The sequence below is a fragment of the Hemicordylus capensis genome, chromosome 1, assembly GCF_027244095.1.
Source record: "Hemicordylus capensis ecotype Gifberg chromosome 1, rHemCap1.1.pri, whole genome shotgun sequence".
Lineage (NCBI taxonomy): Eukaryota > Metazoa > Chordata > Lepidosauria > Squamata > Cordylidae > Hemicordylus > Hemicordylus capensis.
The window spans coordinates 451,934,826-451,952,814 of record NC_069657.1 but is presented as its reverse complement, the minus strand read 5'-3'; the positions used below and the strand labels follow the sequence as shown (position 1 = coordinate 451,952,814).

At 47.9% G+C, this 17,989-nt stretch overlaps 1 protein-coding gene across 6 annotated transcripts in view; it reads left to right on the top strand.

The window, feature by feature from the left end:
* MTMR9 (myotubularin related protein 9) overlaps positions 1-17,989 on the top strand; it is a 40,468-nt gene that overhangs the window by 8,160 nt on the left and 14,319 nt on the right. For 4 of the 6 annotated variants that reach the window (XM_053248769.1, XM_053248747.1, XM_053248763.1 and 1 more), the window contains exons 3-10: positions 855-963; positions 2,042-2,167; positions 3,421-3,594; positions 6,241-6,458; positions 10,086-10,247; positions 12,963-13,104; positions 16,082-16,302; positions 17,009-17,160. In XM_053248769.1, coding sequence (XP_053104744.1) covers positions 855-963; positions 2,042-2,167; positions 3,421-3,594; positions 6,241-6,458; positions 10,086-10,247; positions 12,963-13,104; positions 16,082-16,302; positions 17,009-17,160 — 1,304 coding nt within the window. Of the gene's footprint in view, positions 1-854; positions 964-2,041; positions 2,168-3,420; positions 3,595-6,240; positions 6,459-10,085; positions 10,248-12,962; positions 13,105-16,081; positions 16,307-17,008; positions 17,161-17,989 lie in introns of those variants that run through there. The other 2 variants (XM_053248780.1, XM_053248789.1) reach the window with 2 other exon arrangements.

Sequence of the window (17,989 nt, the reverse complement as noted above, 5' to 3'; positions counted from 1 at the left end):
GTCACGTCATTTCCCCACTGTGCCATTAGGTGGCTTCTAGCAAGCATGAATGGTCCCCTGTGCTAAGCAGGGTCTGCTCTGGTTTACATTTGGATGGGTGACTGCATGGGAGTGCTGTAAGATGTTCCCTCTTGGGGTGGGGCCACAGCTCAGTTATAGGTCGGAGCATCTGCATGCTTGTACTCAGAAAGTCCTTAGCACTCTCTCTGCAGAGCCTGGGTGGGAAGACCTTTTTGTTTCATGATGTTAAGTAAAGGAGCTTGTTCTTGCACGATGCTTAGTAGTAGACCGTGAGGCAAGTACAGGATTTCCCAAACTCTGTTTCTGACATTATGCTAGCCTGCCTGTGTGTGTGTGTGTGTGTGTGTGTGTGTGTGTACAGGAGAACTGATGGACTTTCCCTCACCTTGTTTCTAGCCCATTTCCCTCTTCCCCCCCCCAAACTAGACTCTGAGACTAGAGATAAAACAGTTGGGGGGACATATGCATGTGTGAATATCAGCGGGTACTGAAAGGGTTAAGCCCCTTCCTTCACTCTAACCATTTCTCCCTTAGCAATACTCCCTCTTCTGCCCCTGCATTTATGTTACTTCAGCACATGTGGGCTTGGAAACCCACTTGAGCCCTGAGGAGTTCTGCCCCTACTTAAGTGTTTCTTAACTGGCAGAACACGGTCCTGTTAAACGAAAAGTGCGTCAGTGCCTGAATCTCGAAACATCTTGCCTCTTGCTCATCCTGATGGGTGTTGAGGCAGGCAACAGGGCTGTGGGGAGCTGTCGCCTTAGAGGGCTCCTGGAGCATCGGCCTCCTCCTCCTCCTCCTCCTCTAAGCACTCCTGCCTCTTCCCGCTGCAGCTTCATTGGCTCTTTGGGCACCATCGTGATCAAGTGCAAAGACCTGCGGATTATTCAGCTGGACATTCCTGGCATGGAGGAGTCCCTGAACATCGCCAGCTCCATTGAGGTAAGATGACTTCTGGAAATGAGGAGGAACCAGCAAACATCTGACCCCGCTTCCTGGCGACCCGTGTTGGAGACTGAAGGAGCTAATTGCTGGTGGCGTTTGATGTGGAACGTGTGTCTCCCTAAGTCAGTAGTACCCAGGATAAGGGTAGGCCGCGGTTGCCTTCTTCACGCCCCCACTGCTTGTGGGGGCTGAGCCTCTCCTACCTGCAGTCGGGGAATAGCCACCACTGAGATGGGGGACAGTGTTCCCTCTAACAGGGATTCCCCGATGTTGTTGACTACAACTCCCACAACCCCCAGCTGTAGTGGCTTTTGCTTGGGGATTCTGGGAGCTGTAAACAACATTTGGGAATCCCTGTTAGAGGGGACACTGATGGGGGATCGGACCCACAGTCCACCTTGACCAGCATCCCGCCTTGATTATTATTACTGTAACTAATATTTATATGCCACTCTTCAATTTATTTGTTTTTTAAGTTCTCAAGACAGTTTACATAGAGAAACAAGATGATTCACTGTCCTCAAAGGACAGCACTCAATCTAAAAATACTCATAAGGGAGACATCACAAGCAGCCACTAGAAGGGGTGCTGGGCTGTGCTTGCATAGGGACACTTGCTCCCCTCCTGCTAAATATGAGCATCACCATTTGAAAGGTGCCACAGTGCTCATAAGTAGGGCACGGAAGTGATAGCCACCCGCTGCAGCTGGTGTTCGGTGGCATATCCTGCCTTGGAAGATGGAAATCCTGATGTTTGTGGCTCGCGGAGTGATCCTTTTTATTTTTAAGGGTGTTCAGCTAACGTTACTGTGTCCCTATTCAGACATTACGCTGTACCTGTGTTCAGCTGCCTGCACATGTGATTGTGTGAATGACTGTATTTCCATCCCATCAATACGTGAGCCTTGGTCCAGGCCCCCTCCCAATGCAAAAGGCTGCAGAGAGGACATGTGCCAGCGTGTGGGCATCGAGCATAATGTGTCAGTCATGGCATGAGCATCTCTTGTACACAGGTTCTATGTGTGCTGAACATAATGTGTGAACAGGGCTTGCGTGTGTATTTGTCCCTCTTGCAGGCTCTGTCCACTTTAGACTCCATCACTCTGATGTATCCCTTCTTCTACCGGCCCATGTTTGAAGTCATTGAAGATGGCTGGCACTCTTTCTTGCCCGAACGGGAGTTTGAGCTTCTCAGTTCAGAAGTAAGTCCTACCTGGACCAGCTTCTCCCTGCGTTGCTGCCTTCTTATCGAAAAGTGAGGATTTGGGGGGCTTGGGGGGCACTGTTGCTCCAGGAGAGGCCTGCCCAGCCACTTCACCGGTGGAAGTGAGAGGCAGAGTGAGAACCTCCACTGTCCCGGGTGTCTTCAGTGGATGTGTACTCATTTTAGTGGTGAATGTAAGTACTCTGTTCTTGACTGTTGCTGAGGTTCTCCTGTTTCAGTTGTTGATGGTTTCTATAAATTGTTGCTTGCTTTGAGGGTTTTTCAGGCCAAAAAGCAGTGTAGTTAACATTATAAACACATCGCTTAGACCTTTCTTTTATTTTTTGCAAGGGTTCGCATGCATGGTCAGCAGGTCTCTGGTGTGAATGGAGACAGGTGTTAAGCAGTTCAGTCCAAATGCTGGCAAGGGCCAGCCCCTTACGGCTGGAAAGGTAGCAAGTATGTGGGACAGGGAGGCAGGCGGGCAGGGAAGCGTCTAAAAAAAACAGCAGGATGGCTGTATGTGCGCATGTGCGTGTGCACGCATACTCATGCTGCTGGATTTGTTCAGAATCAGATTCGTGGGCTCTTACTTGCTGCTAAATATGCAAGTAGTATGGAGCATAAGGGGGGACAAGTAACAGTGTATCTCTTAAAAAGCAAGCTAAATGGATGGGTATATGTAACACGGAAAAGAGGCTGAATATTCATTTATTAGTATATTGATGTAAACCGCCCTGAGCCATTTTTGGAAAGGCAGTATATAAATCAGATAAATAAATAAAATATTTGTGTACCACCCCAAACACTGGGTGGTTTACAACAAATGAATTAAAACATCAAAATAGTTTAAAACTTCAACTCTAGTTTTAAAAGCTTGGCTGAATAAATGCATCTTAAGAGTCTAAAAAAAAAAAAAAAAGCTTTCAGAGATGGGGAGGCTCTTATTTCATCAGAGCGCACATTCCAAAATCTCAAAGTGGCAACAGAGAAGGCTTGCCCCTAAGTAGCCACCAGACAAACTGGTAGCAACTATAGATGATCCCAGTGGGTGGCAGGGCTCATAACGAAGAAGACATTCTTTGTTATGTATACGTAAGATGGAAAGAGGTGAAGACTCTCTTGGGGGACCTCAGCACCTGAAACTTGATGGCTTTCAACTGCATTTCTTTTGACCTGATCCATCAGAAAATCATCCTGTCATCCATCATCGTCCTTTGCCTGATTCTTCTTGGTCGTCTTTTCCCCCAGACAGATGAATGGCGGTTGAGCTACGTGAACAAAGACTTCTCCATCTGTCCCTCGTACCCACCCATCGTCATAGTCCCTAAATCGATTGATGATGAATCTCTTTGGAAAGTCGCCACGTTTCGCCACGGTGGGCGTTTCCCAGTCCTCAGCTATTACCACAAGAAAAACGGGATGGTGAGTTGGTGCTCCATGCAGAAAGAAGTTTGTGTGTGCATTCCTTGGGTAAAACCAGATGTAAAACAAATGTATTTGCTTAATTTTAACCTGTCTTTCAGTTGAACAGACCTGCCCCCACCCCAAATGGGCTCACAATGTAAGAAATAAAGCAAAACAATCTAAGCAACCAGAGAGAACACAAGAAATAGAAACTCCAGCCCTTCAGAGAGCTAATAGATCACAGCCATGATTAAGCCCAGAGGCTTTCTTTAAAAGCAGGGTTGTAGCCACTTGATGGAAAGCGAGCCATGATTAAGTTAAAGGGGCCTTCCGATGGAGAGCATTGCAAGCATGGGGGCCATGAAGGAGAAGGCCCTGGCGTGAGATCCTTATCTGATTATTTAGTCACTTATTTATTTTATTGTTCATGTTATATACTGCATTTCATAAAACTCCTCCCAAGGCAGTTTACAAAAGTTAATACAACAAAATTCCATGAAACCACATTAAAATGTTAAAATCAGTTAAGACCATAAACACATAGAAACACCAAAAGGCAACAGCCTTATAAAACAAAGAGCAGCTAGAAACAAGAGATTGGCAACCCCTAAAGGGTAAAAGCCTAAACAAATAATAGTTCTTAGTTGTTTGTTTCAAAGCAGCCACAGATACCAGAGAATGGTCCCCCACTGGGAGAGCATTCCAGAGCCCTGGGGCAGCTACAGAGAAGGCCCTGTCCTGTGTGCACAACAATCCAGCCTCCCTCTCCCTTCAATGTTGTAAAGGGATACAGCAAACAGCCGCCAGAAGGGGTCCTATGCTGGCATGAATGGGCTAAATATATCAGAGCTATCGCTTTTGAAGATTTTTCTTTATCCAGTTAGGAGGGGAAGCCAGTTAATTGGCTTCCAAGGGAATATCCTGTAATAAGAACATAAGAGCAGCCCTGTTGGATAAGGCCCATGGCCTATCTAGTCCAGCATCCTGTTTCCCACAGTGGCCCACCAGATGCCTCTGGGAAGCCCATAGTCCAAGAAGCCCAAGAAATGAGGGCATGCCCTCTCTCCTGCTGTTGCTCCCCTGCAACAGCTATTGAGAGGCATCGTGCCTCTGAAGCTGGAGGTGGCCCACAGCCACCAGACTAGTAGCCATTGATAGACCTGTCCTCCTTGAATTTGTCTAAGCCCCTTTTAAAGCCATCCAAGCTAGTGGCCATCACCACATCCTGTGACAGATAATTCCATAGACTAATTACGTGCTCTGTGGAAAAATACTTCCTTTTGTCGTTCCTAAATTTCCCAACCTTCACTTTCATGTGGTGACCAGTGTTCTAGTGTTGTGAGAGAGGGAGAAAATATTCTCTATCCACACTCTACTTCATGCATAATTTTATACACTTTTATCATGTCTCCATGTAGCTGCCTCATTTCCAAACTAACAAGCGCCAGATTGATTGATTGACTGATTAAGATCTCTGTCTGTCTGCCCAAAACCTATGTGGGGGTGGCTTACAATAAAACAATACAGATTAACACAAAATTAAAATACTGCTATAATTTAAAATGTAACACAATGTTAAAAAAAGATGCTGTAGCCTTGTCTCCTAAGGAAGGTGCTCCAGTCCGCTGTTCCTCTGGGTTGTCCTCTTCTGCACCTCTGTCCACCTCTGTTCATGCTCACCTCTGTTCCATTTTTGCAGACTTCCTTTGGTTAGGTGACCTCTCATACCCAGTACTTCAATTAGCTGTAAACTATATTGGGAAACTGCAGTATGCAAGGCTCCAGTCCAAAGTGTTCATTCATGAGAGTACTGTACAGACAATAATTAAAAATCAGTACGAGAGAGAGAGAGCTTCTTTAAAAATACTAGTTTACATATATAGTTTTTAGTTGAGCATATATAGGCCACATGCAGCATAGACCAGGGCTGCACAACTTTAGCCCTCCAGCTGCTGACCCTACAACTCCCATAGTGCCCAGCCACAGTGACCAATTGTCATGGATGATGGGAGTTGTAGTCCAGCAACAGCTGGAAGGCCAAAAGTGTATGCAGCCTTGACATCGACAAAGCACAATACATCAACATAGCATCGATCCCAAAGGGTGCCACATGGAAAATAATTTTAAGGTGTGTTCGTTCAAGGAGCAGAGTTCTTAAACCTGCAAAACAGAAGAGTCGGTGAGTTGCCAAACGCAACCTGAATCGGCTCCACAACTTCCACTTTAGCCATAACGTTTCTCATAACTCTATACCATCATGACTTAGTGAAACACCTCTGTATTCTAGTCCTCTCTCAATTGTCAAGTGCAAGTTGTTTGCTGTTTCTTCTTTGATCTATTGTTACTTTAGCTCAAATTTGTAATGAACCTCTTTCTTGTCATTGTAAGCTCATTACTTGCCTAATCCTTACGTTTGAGGAAGAGGGACAAATGGGTAGCTCCTAAACACATCTCGGAAACACACGCCTAAAGTGGAAAGTTTACAAGGATGTAGATCATCATTACTTAGGCCTGAGCGGACTCCGGTGAAATAAGAAAAGATGGGGGTGGCTTCGCTCCTGTTCTCCAGGACACCGTGCGGAGCTGATGTCACACACCTAATCTTGGTGCCCTGGAAGACGTCTGTCTCGTCTGGCTGCTGACTCTGTTCCGTCCCCCGCCTAGGTGATGATGCGCAGTAGCCAGCCACTCACTGGTACGAACGGGAGGCGCTGTAAGGAGGACGAGAAGCTGATCAACGCCACCCTGAGGGCGGGCAAGCGTGGCTACATCATTGACACCCGCTCTCTGAATGTTGCACAGCAAGCCCGGGCCAAAGGCGGAGGCTTTGAGCAGGAGGCACACTATCCCCAGTGGCGAAGGATTCACAAGTCCATCGAGAGGTGAGCCAGTGTGGGGCGACCAGCAGCATTTAGGCTGCTTCCTAAGACTTGACATCGGGGAGTGGGCTGGGTTGGCACTGTAATGGGCATGGAATGGCACGCAGACTGGCGGGGACACGCTCCAGCAGTGATTCGTTCCAGTTTAGGAGCACAGGGCCACCGACAGCCTGTGGTGTCGTCGCTTGAGAGTTGGGCTTCAAGCAGGGGAATGTCGTCTGATTTCCCATCAAGGTGACGGACATATCTTGGGCCAATTTCTCTCTTTATTGGCCCTAACCTCTCTCATGCTGCTGCTGCAATGCTAAAATGAGAGGGAGAAGGGACCACGTTTGCCACTCAGAGCACCTAGGGTTTACAGGTGGCCCAATGTTGTCCGTGGGGGTTCCGTTCCCATCTACACCTGCAGATAATGAGAGCTTGAGGCAATGGGAACTGTGGGGTTAGGTTTCTGGAGGTGAAAAAGGGCTAAAAAAAAAGGCAGAAATAAAGTGCCGTATCATGCTTTCCAGGACTCCAGCTGTCCAGCAATGCCCCTAAACCCCAGTTCCCCCTATTTTTCTGCAAAAACCTGAGGGAGTATTTTTTTTAAAAGAGCCACAAAAAAACCTAAACAGCTTAGGTCTGGGTTACCTTAGAGAGTGTCTTCTTCTGTATGATCCCTATCGCTCATTGAGGTTCTCCAGAGAGGTCCGTCTCCAGTTACCACCGGCGTGTCAGGTGCCTACTCAGAGCCGGGCCTTCTCTGTAGCTGCTCCTGGCCTGTGGGACGCACTTCTGGAAGATATCCATAGTTTGGGCTCATGGTTGGCCTTCAAGAGAGCCCTAAAGGCTTGCCTTTTTGGCCTGGCCTTTCAAGGTTTTTAAATTGTTCTTAAGTATTTTTAATTGGTTTTAAATCACTCTGAACTGTGTTAAACTTGTTTTTACATTGTATTTTATTTGTTGTGCACCGCCCAGAGCCTTTGGATGGGGTGGTATAGAAAAGTAATAAATAAAATGGCTCCGTTCAGCAAAATTGCCTTTATCTCTGATGTTGTCCTGTCAGCAAAGGATAGAAAGCAGTGCATACTCTTTTAAAAAGAAGAGAGAGAGAGAGAGAAAAGAAAATGCAATGCTCGGATAAGATAGCATTGCCCTCTGCAACCCCAGCACAGCGTCCCTCCAGTGGCTGTTGCTGGTATCGGCCTTAAATTTCTTTTTAGATTGTGAGTCATTGGGGGAGAGGGGACCATCTTATTTATGTATTATTAATTTTTTCTGTGTAAACCGCTTTGAGAACTTTGGTTGAAGAGCTGTATATAAATATTTGTAGTAGTAGGTAGCAGACAAATCATACAAACCAGACAGTGTAGATCCTGAGATTAACAAAGTAGAAAATTCCTTCAGAGTAGTCATAGTTAGTAATTCTGTTTAATGTCCGCTTCAAGTAAATACTGTCTATCCCATTCTTTGTGTAAAACTTCTCTGAGCAGCTCACAACATTGAATACAGAAATAGCAGTAAATGTCTATAAACAGCATAAAACAGGGGCAACTGAAAGACAGAGGAAGGCAGATGGTGTGAAACTCAGCAGTTCACATAAAAGCCTTTCTGTCCAGGAAGGCCAGAGATATGGCCTGCCCACAACTTCTCTGTGTTCCCTCCTCCTCCCTACACCTGATTTCTGCACCACTAGCAAGTTGCTATAAGACACCAAAAAGAAGGCTGGGTTAGGCCTCCTGCTGGGATCCTTTGACATCTCCCACCACCGCTTGGTATGGCTTACTCACTTGACTTCTCTTCTCCAACTCCCCTAAAGTGTGTGTATCTGATGGAGATCATCCTAGACTTTGCAGGATCTGGTAGACTCTGCTATAACCTTGTTCCTCAAGAAACAGCCAAGGGCCCCCAGCTTTTCCATGATCACCACTGACCATCCTTCACCAAGCTTTTGTCCTGGTTGCCACTGCCCAGAAGATGGTTTTCTTGTTGTCCCAGATATTTGAGCTGCATTTCTATAAAAGTAGTCAAAGCAGCATTCAGCGATACAAATGCAATGATAAAAGGAATACTTGAAATAAATATAATATATACTGCCACACACTGCCAAAGGGTTTACAATCAAAAAAGGAAACATGGGAAGACACCAGCAGCAGCCACTGGAGGGATGCTGTGCTGGGGTTGGAATATGGACAGTTGCTTCTCCCCCACTAAATGGGAGAGTATCGCCACTTTAAAAGCACCTCTTTAGTCATTTAGGGGTCAGTTGAGTGCACTCAAATACATAAAGATTTGTAAACAGAGTCATTTGCTCCCTGGCAGTTGGCAGTATTGCCCAGATTCCAAACTTGCTCCTCCTAAGCAAGAGGGTAGAAGGTTTTGCAATCTGGTTTCTAATATGCTAAGAGGTGTTGGGGCCTCCAGCCCAGCGTCCATTCCGTCCCTGCTCATTGACCAATGAGACGTTAGTAACACAGTGTATTTCCAGTTGAATGCAGTCAGGAGTATATAATGGACTCGGTCATTTTGGCACAGCTCATGGAATTGCTCACACTTTGCATGCAGAAGGTCCCAAATTTAATCCCCAGCATCTTCAGGTAGGAGTAGGAAAGACTTCTATCTGAAACCCTGGAGAGCCATTGCCAGTCAGTGTACACCAGGATATTCCCAACCTTGGGTCTTCAGATGTTGTTGGACTACAACTCTGGGGATGGGGATGATGGAGTTGTAGTCCAACATCATCTTGGAGAGAGACCCAAGGTTGGAAACCTCCTGGTGTACACAATACAGGAGGCCTTTGACTATTGTGGGTTCAGCTATATATAGCAATAGCAATAGCACTTACATTTATATACCGCTCTATAGCCGGAGCTCTCTAAGCAGTTTACAATGATTTAGCATATTGCCCCCAACATTCTGGGTACTCATTTTACCGACCTCGGAAGGATGGAAGGCTGAGTCAACCTTGAGCCCCTGGTCAGGATCAAACTTGTAACCTTCTGGTTACAGGGCAGCAGTTTTACCACTGCGCCACCAGGGGCTCTGTATACCCGGTTTCAATTATCACAGGGGTGAATTTTGGCCATTTGCAGTTCCTGTGCATGCGTTTCACACTTCTGGTGGTATTTCCAGCTTGGAGGCACTTGTGAAGGCAGTGTGGAGCCAGCGTGGTGTAGTGGTTAGAGTGCCTAACCTACTTCACATGGTTGTTGTGAAAGAGAAACTTAAGTATGTAGTACACCGCTCTGGGCTCCTTGGAGGAAGAGTGAGATATAAAATTGGGGGCGGGGGATAAAATAAATGCTGGGGTGTGTTTTTGTAGAACTTGAATGATATTTTTCCTGTTGGTTTTGGGGCGGGGGGCATTACTGGAGGAGCCCCAAAGCTGGAGTGGCCAAGGTACAGTGCTGTATTCCTCTTATTCTTGTTTTGTTCCCCTTTTTTGTAACTTTTTAATGTACTGAGGAACCGAACTCCATCATTCCCATAGGCACAAGGTTTTAGTTATCGCGGTTTCGGCATTCACGGTGGTATCATGGAACGTAAACCCCTGTGCCAGTTGAGGGCCTCCTGTACTAAGCCAGATAGACCAATGGTCTGACTTGGGATAAGGCAGCTTCCTATATTTCTGTGCTTTCCCCTCTGCAGATACAATATTCTGCAGGAGAGCCTCATCAAGCTTGTGGAAGCCTGCAATGACCAGTCGCATAACATGGACCGCTGGCTGAGCAAGCTGGAGGCTTCCAACTGGCTGACTCACATCAAGGAGATCCTGACCACGGCTTGCTTGGCTGCTCAGTGCATTGACAGGTAAGCTGCCTTTCACTTCTCTGCTCAGACTGTGCAGCACCCAGAAACCAGAGACTCTCCCGAGCAGGGTTGTTTCTTGGGGTCCGGCATTCTCTCTGCTGGAGGGGCCTGATAGATGGCTCCCTGGAGTACCCGGAAGCAGGGCCCTCCCTGTTGCTCTGATATTCAGGGGTATGCTGCCTGTGAACATGGAGGTTCTGTCTACGTACAGCGGCTAATAGCCATTGATGGAGCTGTTCTCCCTGATGTTGACGAATCCTATTTTAAAGCCATCTGCGCTATTCTTGAGCAGTATAATAGGAATATTGGAAGAGGCCTGCTACATCAGACGGAGGATCTGTCTAGTTCAGCCTCCTGTTTCCAACAAGGAGGTCATCCAGATGGTTCTGGGAAACTTGCAGAGCAGCCCATGGAGGCAAGAGGCCTCTCCAGTTCTTTTCCCAAGTATCTGCTATTCAGAACTACCCTGTCTCTGAGCATAGAGGTTTCATTTGCCCCTCGCTGCTAACCATCGCTTACAGACCTCTCCTCCCTCATAAATTTGTTTGCTCCCCCGTTAAAGCTGCCGGAGCCAGTAGTCATGTTTGCATATTGTAATAATGAATTCTTTGGTGTTTTCAACCTTAGGTCCCCAAAGGTTATTGGTCTACAGCTCCCGTTATCCCCTGCCACAATGGCAGAAGGCTATAGTGGCAGTGGATGATGGGAATTGTAGTCCCTGGTCACCCATGGTTGAGAACCAGTGTATTGAGTCAATTATGCATTGCTGAAGAAGTCCTTCTTTGTTTTCTGTGATCAAAATGTCCATATTCAGCAGGGTTTTGCAGCTTTTTTAAACTGGCAAAAGGTTTCTGAAAGTTCCTGATCAATAATCAATGTCTGTCCCAAAAAGTGCCGAAGTATCAGTGTATCAAACCATAAAGGTGAATTCACAAGTCCAATGTTCTCACCTTCAGGGATGGCTTTGTTAGTCAGTTCTTATCACAAGAGTGTTCCCTACCAGTAACAAGCAAATGCCTTCAGAATATATCAGCTCAAGTCTGCTGCCTCTGTTCTTTTACGGACGCCTCAGTCTTCGGGCTGGCAGGCGGGGGCCGGGGGAGAGGTATGAGCATAAGGAAGGGGGCATTTGGGATGCTTGTGTGCGATACAATCAGTGTATGCATCTTGCCAGCTCAAGGCATTTGTTTACAGAATGAGCATCATGCCCAAGGCACTAAGGCAAAGTTACAACACACAAATCCCATTTGGCAAGGATTTCCCAGGACCCAACACACTCACACAGAGTCCGTGAACAAGCATAGCAGCCATCTTCGGGGGTGGCCTGGCAGTTCCCGATACAGACTCGGGTCAAGCCAGCTGGTGCATCACACAGTTGAGTGTTTGCTCATGTGCCGTTTTAGCTCTCCATGGATGCTTTTCCTGTGGTCGTACCCTGCTTTGGAATCCTACCAGAGAAGCTCTTGGAGGACCATAAACAGCAGCTAGCCCAAGAGCACCTTGTTGCGTTTTGGGCCTGGGTGGGAGTTTGAACTTGGGTCTTCCTGGTTCAAATCCTTCAGGAGAGGAGAGCTGGTCTGATGGTAGCAAGCAGGACTGGTCCCCTTAGCTAAGCAGGGTCCTCCCTGGTTGCATATGAATGAGAGACTTGAGGTGTGAGCACTGTAAGAGATTCCACTCAGGGGATGGAGCTGCTCTGGGAAGAGCAGAAGGTTCCAAGCTCCCTCCCTGGCAGCATCTCCAAGATAGGGCTGAGAGAGATTCCTGCCTGCAACCTTGGAGAAGCTGCTGTCAGTCTGTGTAAACAATGCTGAGTTAGATGGACCAATGGTCTGACTCAATAGAAGGCAGTTTCCTATGTTCCTAGATTCAGCATTTTGCATAGTGTAGGAATTCTCAACCGTGGGTCGCCAGCTGTTGTTGGACTATAACTTGCATCATCCCTAACCACAATGGGGTGATGGGATTCGCCCAACAATAAACAGCAGAACCATAAAAACCAGCTTGCAGCTGATCGAAGCCTTGATAAAATCAAGGCATCTTGGGCGCTCTTCAAAAACCTGCTAGAGATGGTGGAGCTCTTTGAACAGCAGGGGGGTCGTTCCAGAGCCCCGGGGCAGCTATAGAAAAGGACCGGTCCTGATTCACCACCAGATGAGCTGGGGGCAGCTGAAGGCGGTCCTCTCCTGAACATCTTAATAGCCCCACCACTTATTAAGATCTTCGGAGGTGGTCTGCCTTCGGCTGCCCCCAACTCATCTGGTGGCGACTCAGGGCTAGGACTTTTCTGTAGCCGCCCTGAGGCTCTGGAACGACCTCCCTGCTGTTGTAAGAGCCTCCCCATCTCTAGCAGGTTTTTAAAGAGCACTACTCAAGACCCATTTATTTCATCAAGCCTTCCATCAGCTGCAAGTTTTTGTTCTGCTGTTTTTAACTTTTAATTGTTTTAATATTTGGTTTTAATTCTGGTTTTATGGTTAATTCTGTAAGCCGCCATGAAACTTTGGCATGAGGCAGTATAGAAATGTAATACATAAAAATAAACAAACCTCTGGGAACTTGCAACTCCCATCATCCCTCACCATGATGGGAGTTGTAGTCTGGCAACATCTGGGGACCCAAGGTTGATGACCCCTGCACTAATGCACTCGGCTGCCCTGGCCTCTCAGTATACAACTTGCAGGAGTCTCTGAGCTTTTCCTGGCTCTTCCCCAGGGAGGGAGCATCCGTCTTGGTTCACGGGACTGAAGGGACCGATTCAACACTACAAGTGACCTCCCTGGCCCAGATTATCTTGGATCCAAGATGTAGGACCATCCGTGGCTTTGAAGCTCTGGTCGAGAGGGAATGGCTACAGGTAAGAGCGCCTGGTTCTTCACTGGCGAAAGCTTTTGTGGCATCTGCATCCATGGCTCCTGTCAAAGAGGTCACATAGTCATAAGGGGGATAGCACACACCACCACCTGAAAGGGGACCCCTCATATAGGTGTTTGGTTGTACACCACCCAGAGCCCTTGGATGGAGCGGTTTATAAATGTAATAAATTAAATTAAATTAAATTAAATTAGCCAGTTCCAGAAGCCTCCGAACCACGATGGGTGAGCTGGAGTGTGTGGTTGCAAATGGAAACATAAAGTGGGCCTAATGGCAATTTGGTGGGACAGTGAAAACTGGTGGGGCACAGTCATTCCTGGCTACACACTTTATAGAAAGGACAAGGAGCAGGGCACAGAGGTGGTGGTCTAGCGCTCTGTATTAAAGAAGGGATAGAATCGAATAGGCTAGGCAGAAACAGCCACAGCTAGGAAGGCATCCAAGAGAGCCAGAGTTGTAATAATGGGTGGCTTGAATTGTGTAGGCTGGATAAAGTCCCACCCGGGTAATGGCAAAGAAAGTCTGCACTTTGGTGTGCACAGTAAATGTCCATATGATGAACTTAAATGTTTCCGAATATGAGAATTGGGGTCGATCTTTGTGGTCTTTGTATGGAACCTCTGTGTTAAGGGGGCAGTATCCCTCGGAACATGAGATGAGGGAGGGGCAAAGAAGAGGACTTCATGCCTTCCTTCCAGAAGTAAGTAAATAATAAATAAATAAGATAGGGGGCTTCCCGGAAGCATCCAGTTGGCCAGTGTGGAAAAAAAGGAAGCTGAGTGAAACTGGCCCTATTCGGCCTCAGCACAGCATACTTCCAGTGGCTGCTGCTGGTGTCTACTTTGTAGTCTTCTTGTTGTTCGTTTTTTCCTATGTAAACCGCTCTGCAAACACCTTGTTGAAAAGCGATATATAAATAGTGGTAGATGGATCTTGTTTCCAATCCAGCACGGCTCGCATTCTTAGGTTCATACTTTGGACTTGTGGCGTACTAAGCGAGAAAGCATAGGCCACCAAAGTTGTAGGCTCCAAAAGCCCCATGCTGGCAAAGTCTGTGGCCATTAGGATTCTTTGTGCTGCATTTCTCTCTCTCTTGCCTGATCGGCAGTTTTGCGCCTGGCTGCATCCCTTCGGTGTGCTTGCTCGTGCCGAGATGCAATGTGACATCTCTCACCAAGCAGTCACTGGCTGGGAAGTCTGGTCTGTAGCTGCACGCTGGCCTCTTTCGGAGGCAACTGCCAACTCGTTACAGTCGACTTGGAAGCCTCGTTGACGCTTGTAACATAGCATTAAAAGACCTGTGCGAGACACACTCGGTTATGTCCAGGCTTATTTGTAATCTGTCAGAAGTTGGAGGTTTGCAAGCAAACAATTGAAGGGGGGAAATAAGCCCTCACTGTGCTACCAAGTGTGCAAACTGCTTCCGGGGAAGTGGAAGAGAGACTGTGTGTCTCTAGCAGCGGGCTGTGGTAGTGCAAATAGCAAGTCTTAACTCTATGACATAACCCAGGGCTTCTCAGCCTTGGGTCCCCAGATGTTATTGGGACTACAGCTCCCATCATCCCCTGCCACAACGAAATTTGGCCTCGGGGAGAAGTATTCAGATGGCCACTGTGGGAAAGACGATGCTGGATTAGATGAACAGCCACCAGCCTGGATGGCTTTGAGAAGGGCTTGGACAAATTCACAGAGGACAGTGAATTCCTCTGTGAATTCCTGTCAATGGCTTACAGGCCACCTCCAGTTTCAGAGATAAAATGCCTTAAATACCAGTTTCAGCGGAGCGACAGCAAGAGATGGGGCATGCCCTCCCCTCTTGCCTATGGGCTTCCCGGAGGCATCTGATGGGCCACTGTGTGAGACAGGATACCTTGAGCCTGATTCAGGTGGGCTTGTGTTCGGTTCATCCTTGGAACGTGTGGCCCTCTTGCTGAAAAGGCCTTGGCCGCCACAGATGTAGGTGTCAGTTCTATGGGCATGATCCCCTGGGCCAGCATTTCCCAACCTGTGTGCGCCATGTGGACTCAGGCTGCCTCATCTCCAAAAGCAGGGAATTGCTTTTGGACTCACTCCCTTGTGTATCTGGGACTCACTCCCTTATGTATCTGGGGTGAGACAGCTCCAGGAGGGATGCAAGGGATGGCTACAGCTAAGATCATATAAGAGGAGGAAGAAAACAAAAATAAATATAACTGGTACAGTTTTGCCACTGCAAAAAAAGTGTCTGGGGATTCCCCCCACCCCCATGCAGATGCAAAGGCACTCTTACCCCTGGACTTCCGGGCAGTAGTCCAGGGCCTCCATACCCCCTGGGCCCCCACAAATCCTCCTTAGTCTGCCCTGGGTGGTGTGGTTGCGATGCCGTGCCTCTGGCCCATGCTGCGCTGGATGGCCAGGCCTGACCCTGACCCCAGAGGGCTCATAATCTATTGCTTTTAGATTGGGAGCCCTTTGGGGACGGGGATCCATCTTATTTATTTTATTTATTAATTCTCTATGTAAACCGCTTTGGAAACCTTTGTTGAAAAGCGGTATATAAATATTTGTTGTTTCTGCTAATACGTATTTGCATAAATTTTCCTGTTCTATATTCTTACATTCTTGTGGGTTCAGCTGCTGTTTGTGCCATCAAGAACCCATGTGCTAAAAATATAGTGTGTGTGTTAAGGGGGATGATGCTTGACTTGCAGCAAGTGCGGGGTGGGAGGCTCCAAAAGCCTTTAGCTCTGGGCTCCAAAATTACCTAGGTGTACCTCTGTGCAAGTGTGCCGTGCAATGAAAGTCAGAGACAGTGCTCTCCTAGAAACCTCTGTGGGGTATATACATAGTTTATGGAATTCAGCGTTTTCACAGGCAGATTTTTCTTTTTAGTGCCTATGCTGCAGAATGCTAACTTTTCCCTTTGCGCCCACCCCCATCCCCAATCGGTGTAACGGATGTTCCCTGCATCCTGCCTACAGGCTGGCCACCCCTTTCAGCAACGCTGTGCCCAGTCGGCCTACTCAAACAGCAAGCAGAAGTGGGAGGCCCCCGTGTTCCTGCTCTTCTTGGATTGCGTCTGGCAGATCCTCCGCCAGTTCCCTTGCTCCTTTGAGTTCAACTATCACTTCCTCCTCATGCTCTTCGAACATTCCTACGCCTCCCAGTTCGGCACATTCCTGGGCAACAACGAAAATGAAAGGTAGGTGAGCAGTTGCTCTGGGCTTCTCAGAGGCTGGTAGGAGGAGACGCGAGATCTAGACAGCCATGATTGCACCACACATCTTGGATGAGAAGGCAAATGCAGTCTCTACTTCAGTGGGCATCTTTGAGCTTGGAAGCAAATTCCATGCCAGTGTGAACGCATGAAACTGCGTTCTACAGAATCAGAGCATTGGAATATCTAGCTTGGTGTGGCCTGCTCTGAATACCACTGACTCTGCCAGTCTCAGACAGCAGACCTTGCTAGCACCTGCTACCTTGGGTCCTTTCAAACTGCAGGTTCTGTCGGTTGAACCTGGGGCTTCTGCACGTGCTCTACCATATTGCTGGAGAGATCCTGCAGCAGCCATGTTGGTCAAAGTATTATAGTGTCATTATTGGGCCTATAATAGCGCCTACAGTTAACAAACGGTGTCTTCCTAAGGAAGCCAATCTCATCGACTTAAAGAACTTTGGTCCAGTAATTTCTTGGCCTGTCTGATCAAAGAGGCTGTGTCAGGACCATAGTTTGGTAGAAAAGCACAGGCTCTTATTGTTGGGATTTGGAAACCTTTGTTGATCTACGACAAATCACCCAGAGATCTACCAGAGGTCCTGATCTACTTTCTGCACCCTGGGGCTTTAGAGGGGGAAGCTAGGGGAGTTGTGGGGCCACTTAACTCAGCCTGCTGATCTCTCTCTGCCAGGTGTAAACTCAAGCTGCCTCAGAAGACGATGTCACTGTGGTCCTGGGTGAATCGGCCCGAAGAGCTCAACCGGTTCAAGAACCCTCTCTTTGAGGCCAACAGCTTGGTCATCTGGCCTTCCGTGGCACCACAGAGTCTGCAGCTCTGGGAAGGTATGCTGGCCCCACTCCGGTTGGCGGCGTGGGGAAATTCTTCCTTCTCTGCTGCTGCAATCCAAGGGCGTCTCCTTGAGTGGGTTATGATTCTCCAAGTGGCTCTCTGAGGCAGGACGATGTCAATTAGTTAGTCTTTAAAAGGTGGGGAAGCATAGCCCCACTCAGTTCTCTTAGTCCTGCGTGGCTCCAAGGCAGTTCTTCTCAGCTTGCTTCATAAACTTCACTTTCACTTCAAGTTAATCTTTTTGTTCCTGGATTCCTAGCTTTCCATTTTTGTTGTCTTTCTGTATTTAAAAGAAGGAGAAGAAAAGCATTTTCTCTAAGCTTTTCATCTGTTCTCCCCACCACCTCTCCCTCCTCCTCCGCTTTTTCTGGGCTCTTAGCCCCTTTTCTTTCCCTTCCTTTGTCTGGCACACGCCAGGCGCTTGCTGCACGTGAGAGTTAGGAAGAGGAGATTTCAGCAAGACCTGCCAAAGGTTCTCCTAGCAGCCGGCAAGCCACCCCGGAGCTTGCAGAGCCAAGCTTGCCGTTTGGGAGGAGAGAGCTCCCAGCAAGACGTAGCCCCACCGAACTGCTGGCGCGTGGTCTTCCGGAGCTCTCACCCGGTCAGTCGGGTGCTTTACCGGCAGAAACAGCACAGAGCTCGGAGTGGAGTGTACGCCCTGCCGAATAGCTGCTGGGTGGCACTCCAGAGCTTGTGCCTGATCAGTTGAGCGTTTGGAGGGCAGGAAGAGAAGGGAGCTCGAAACGGGGCATGCAGCTCCCAGGGCCAAGGGCCCTTGATTGATCCAACACTGCAGATTCCACCCACTTCCCGAAGCCTTGC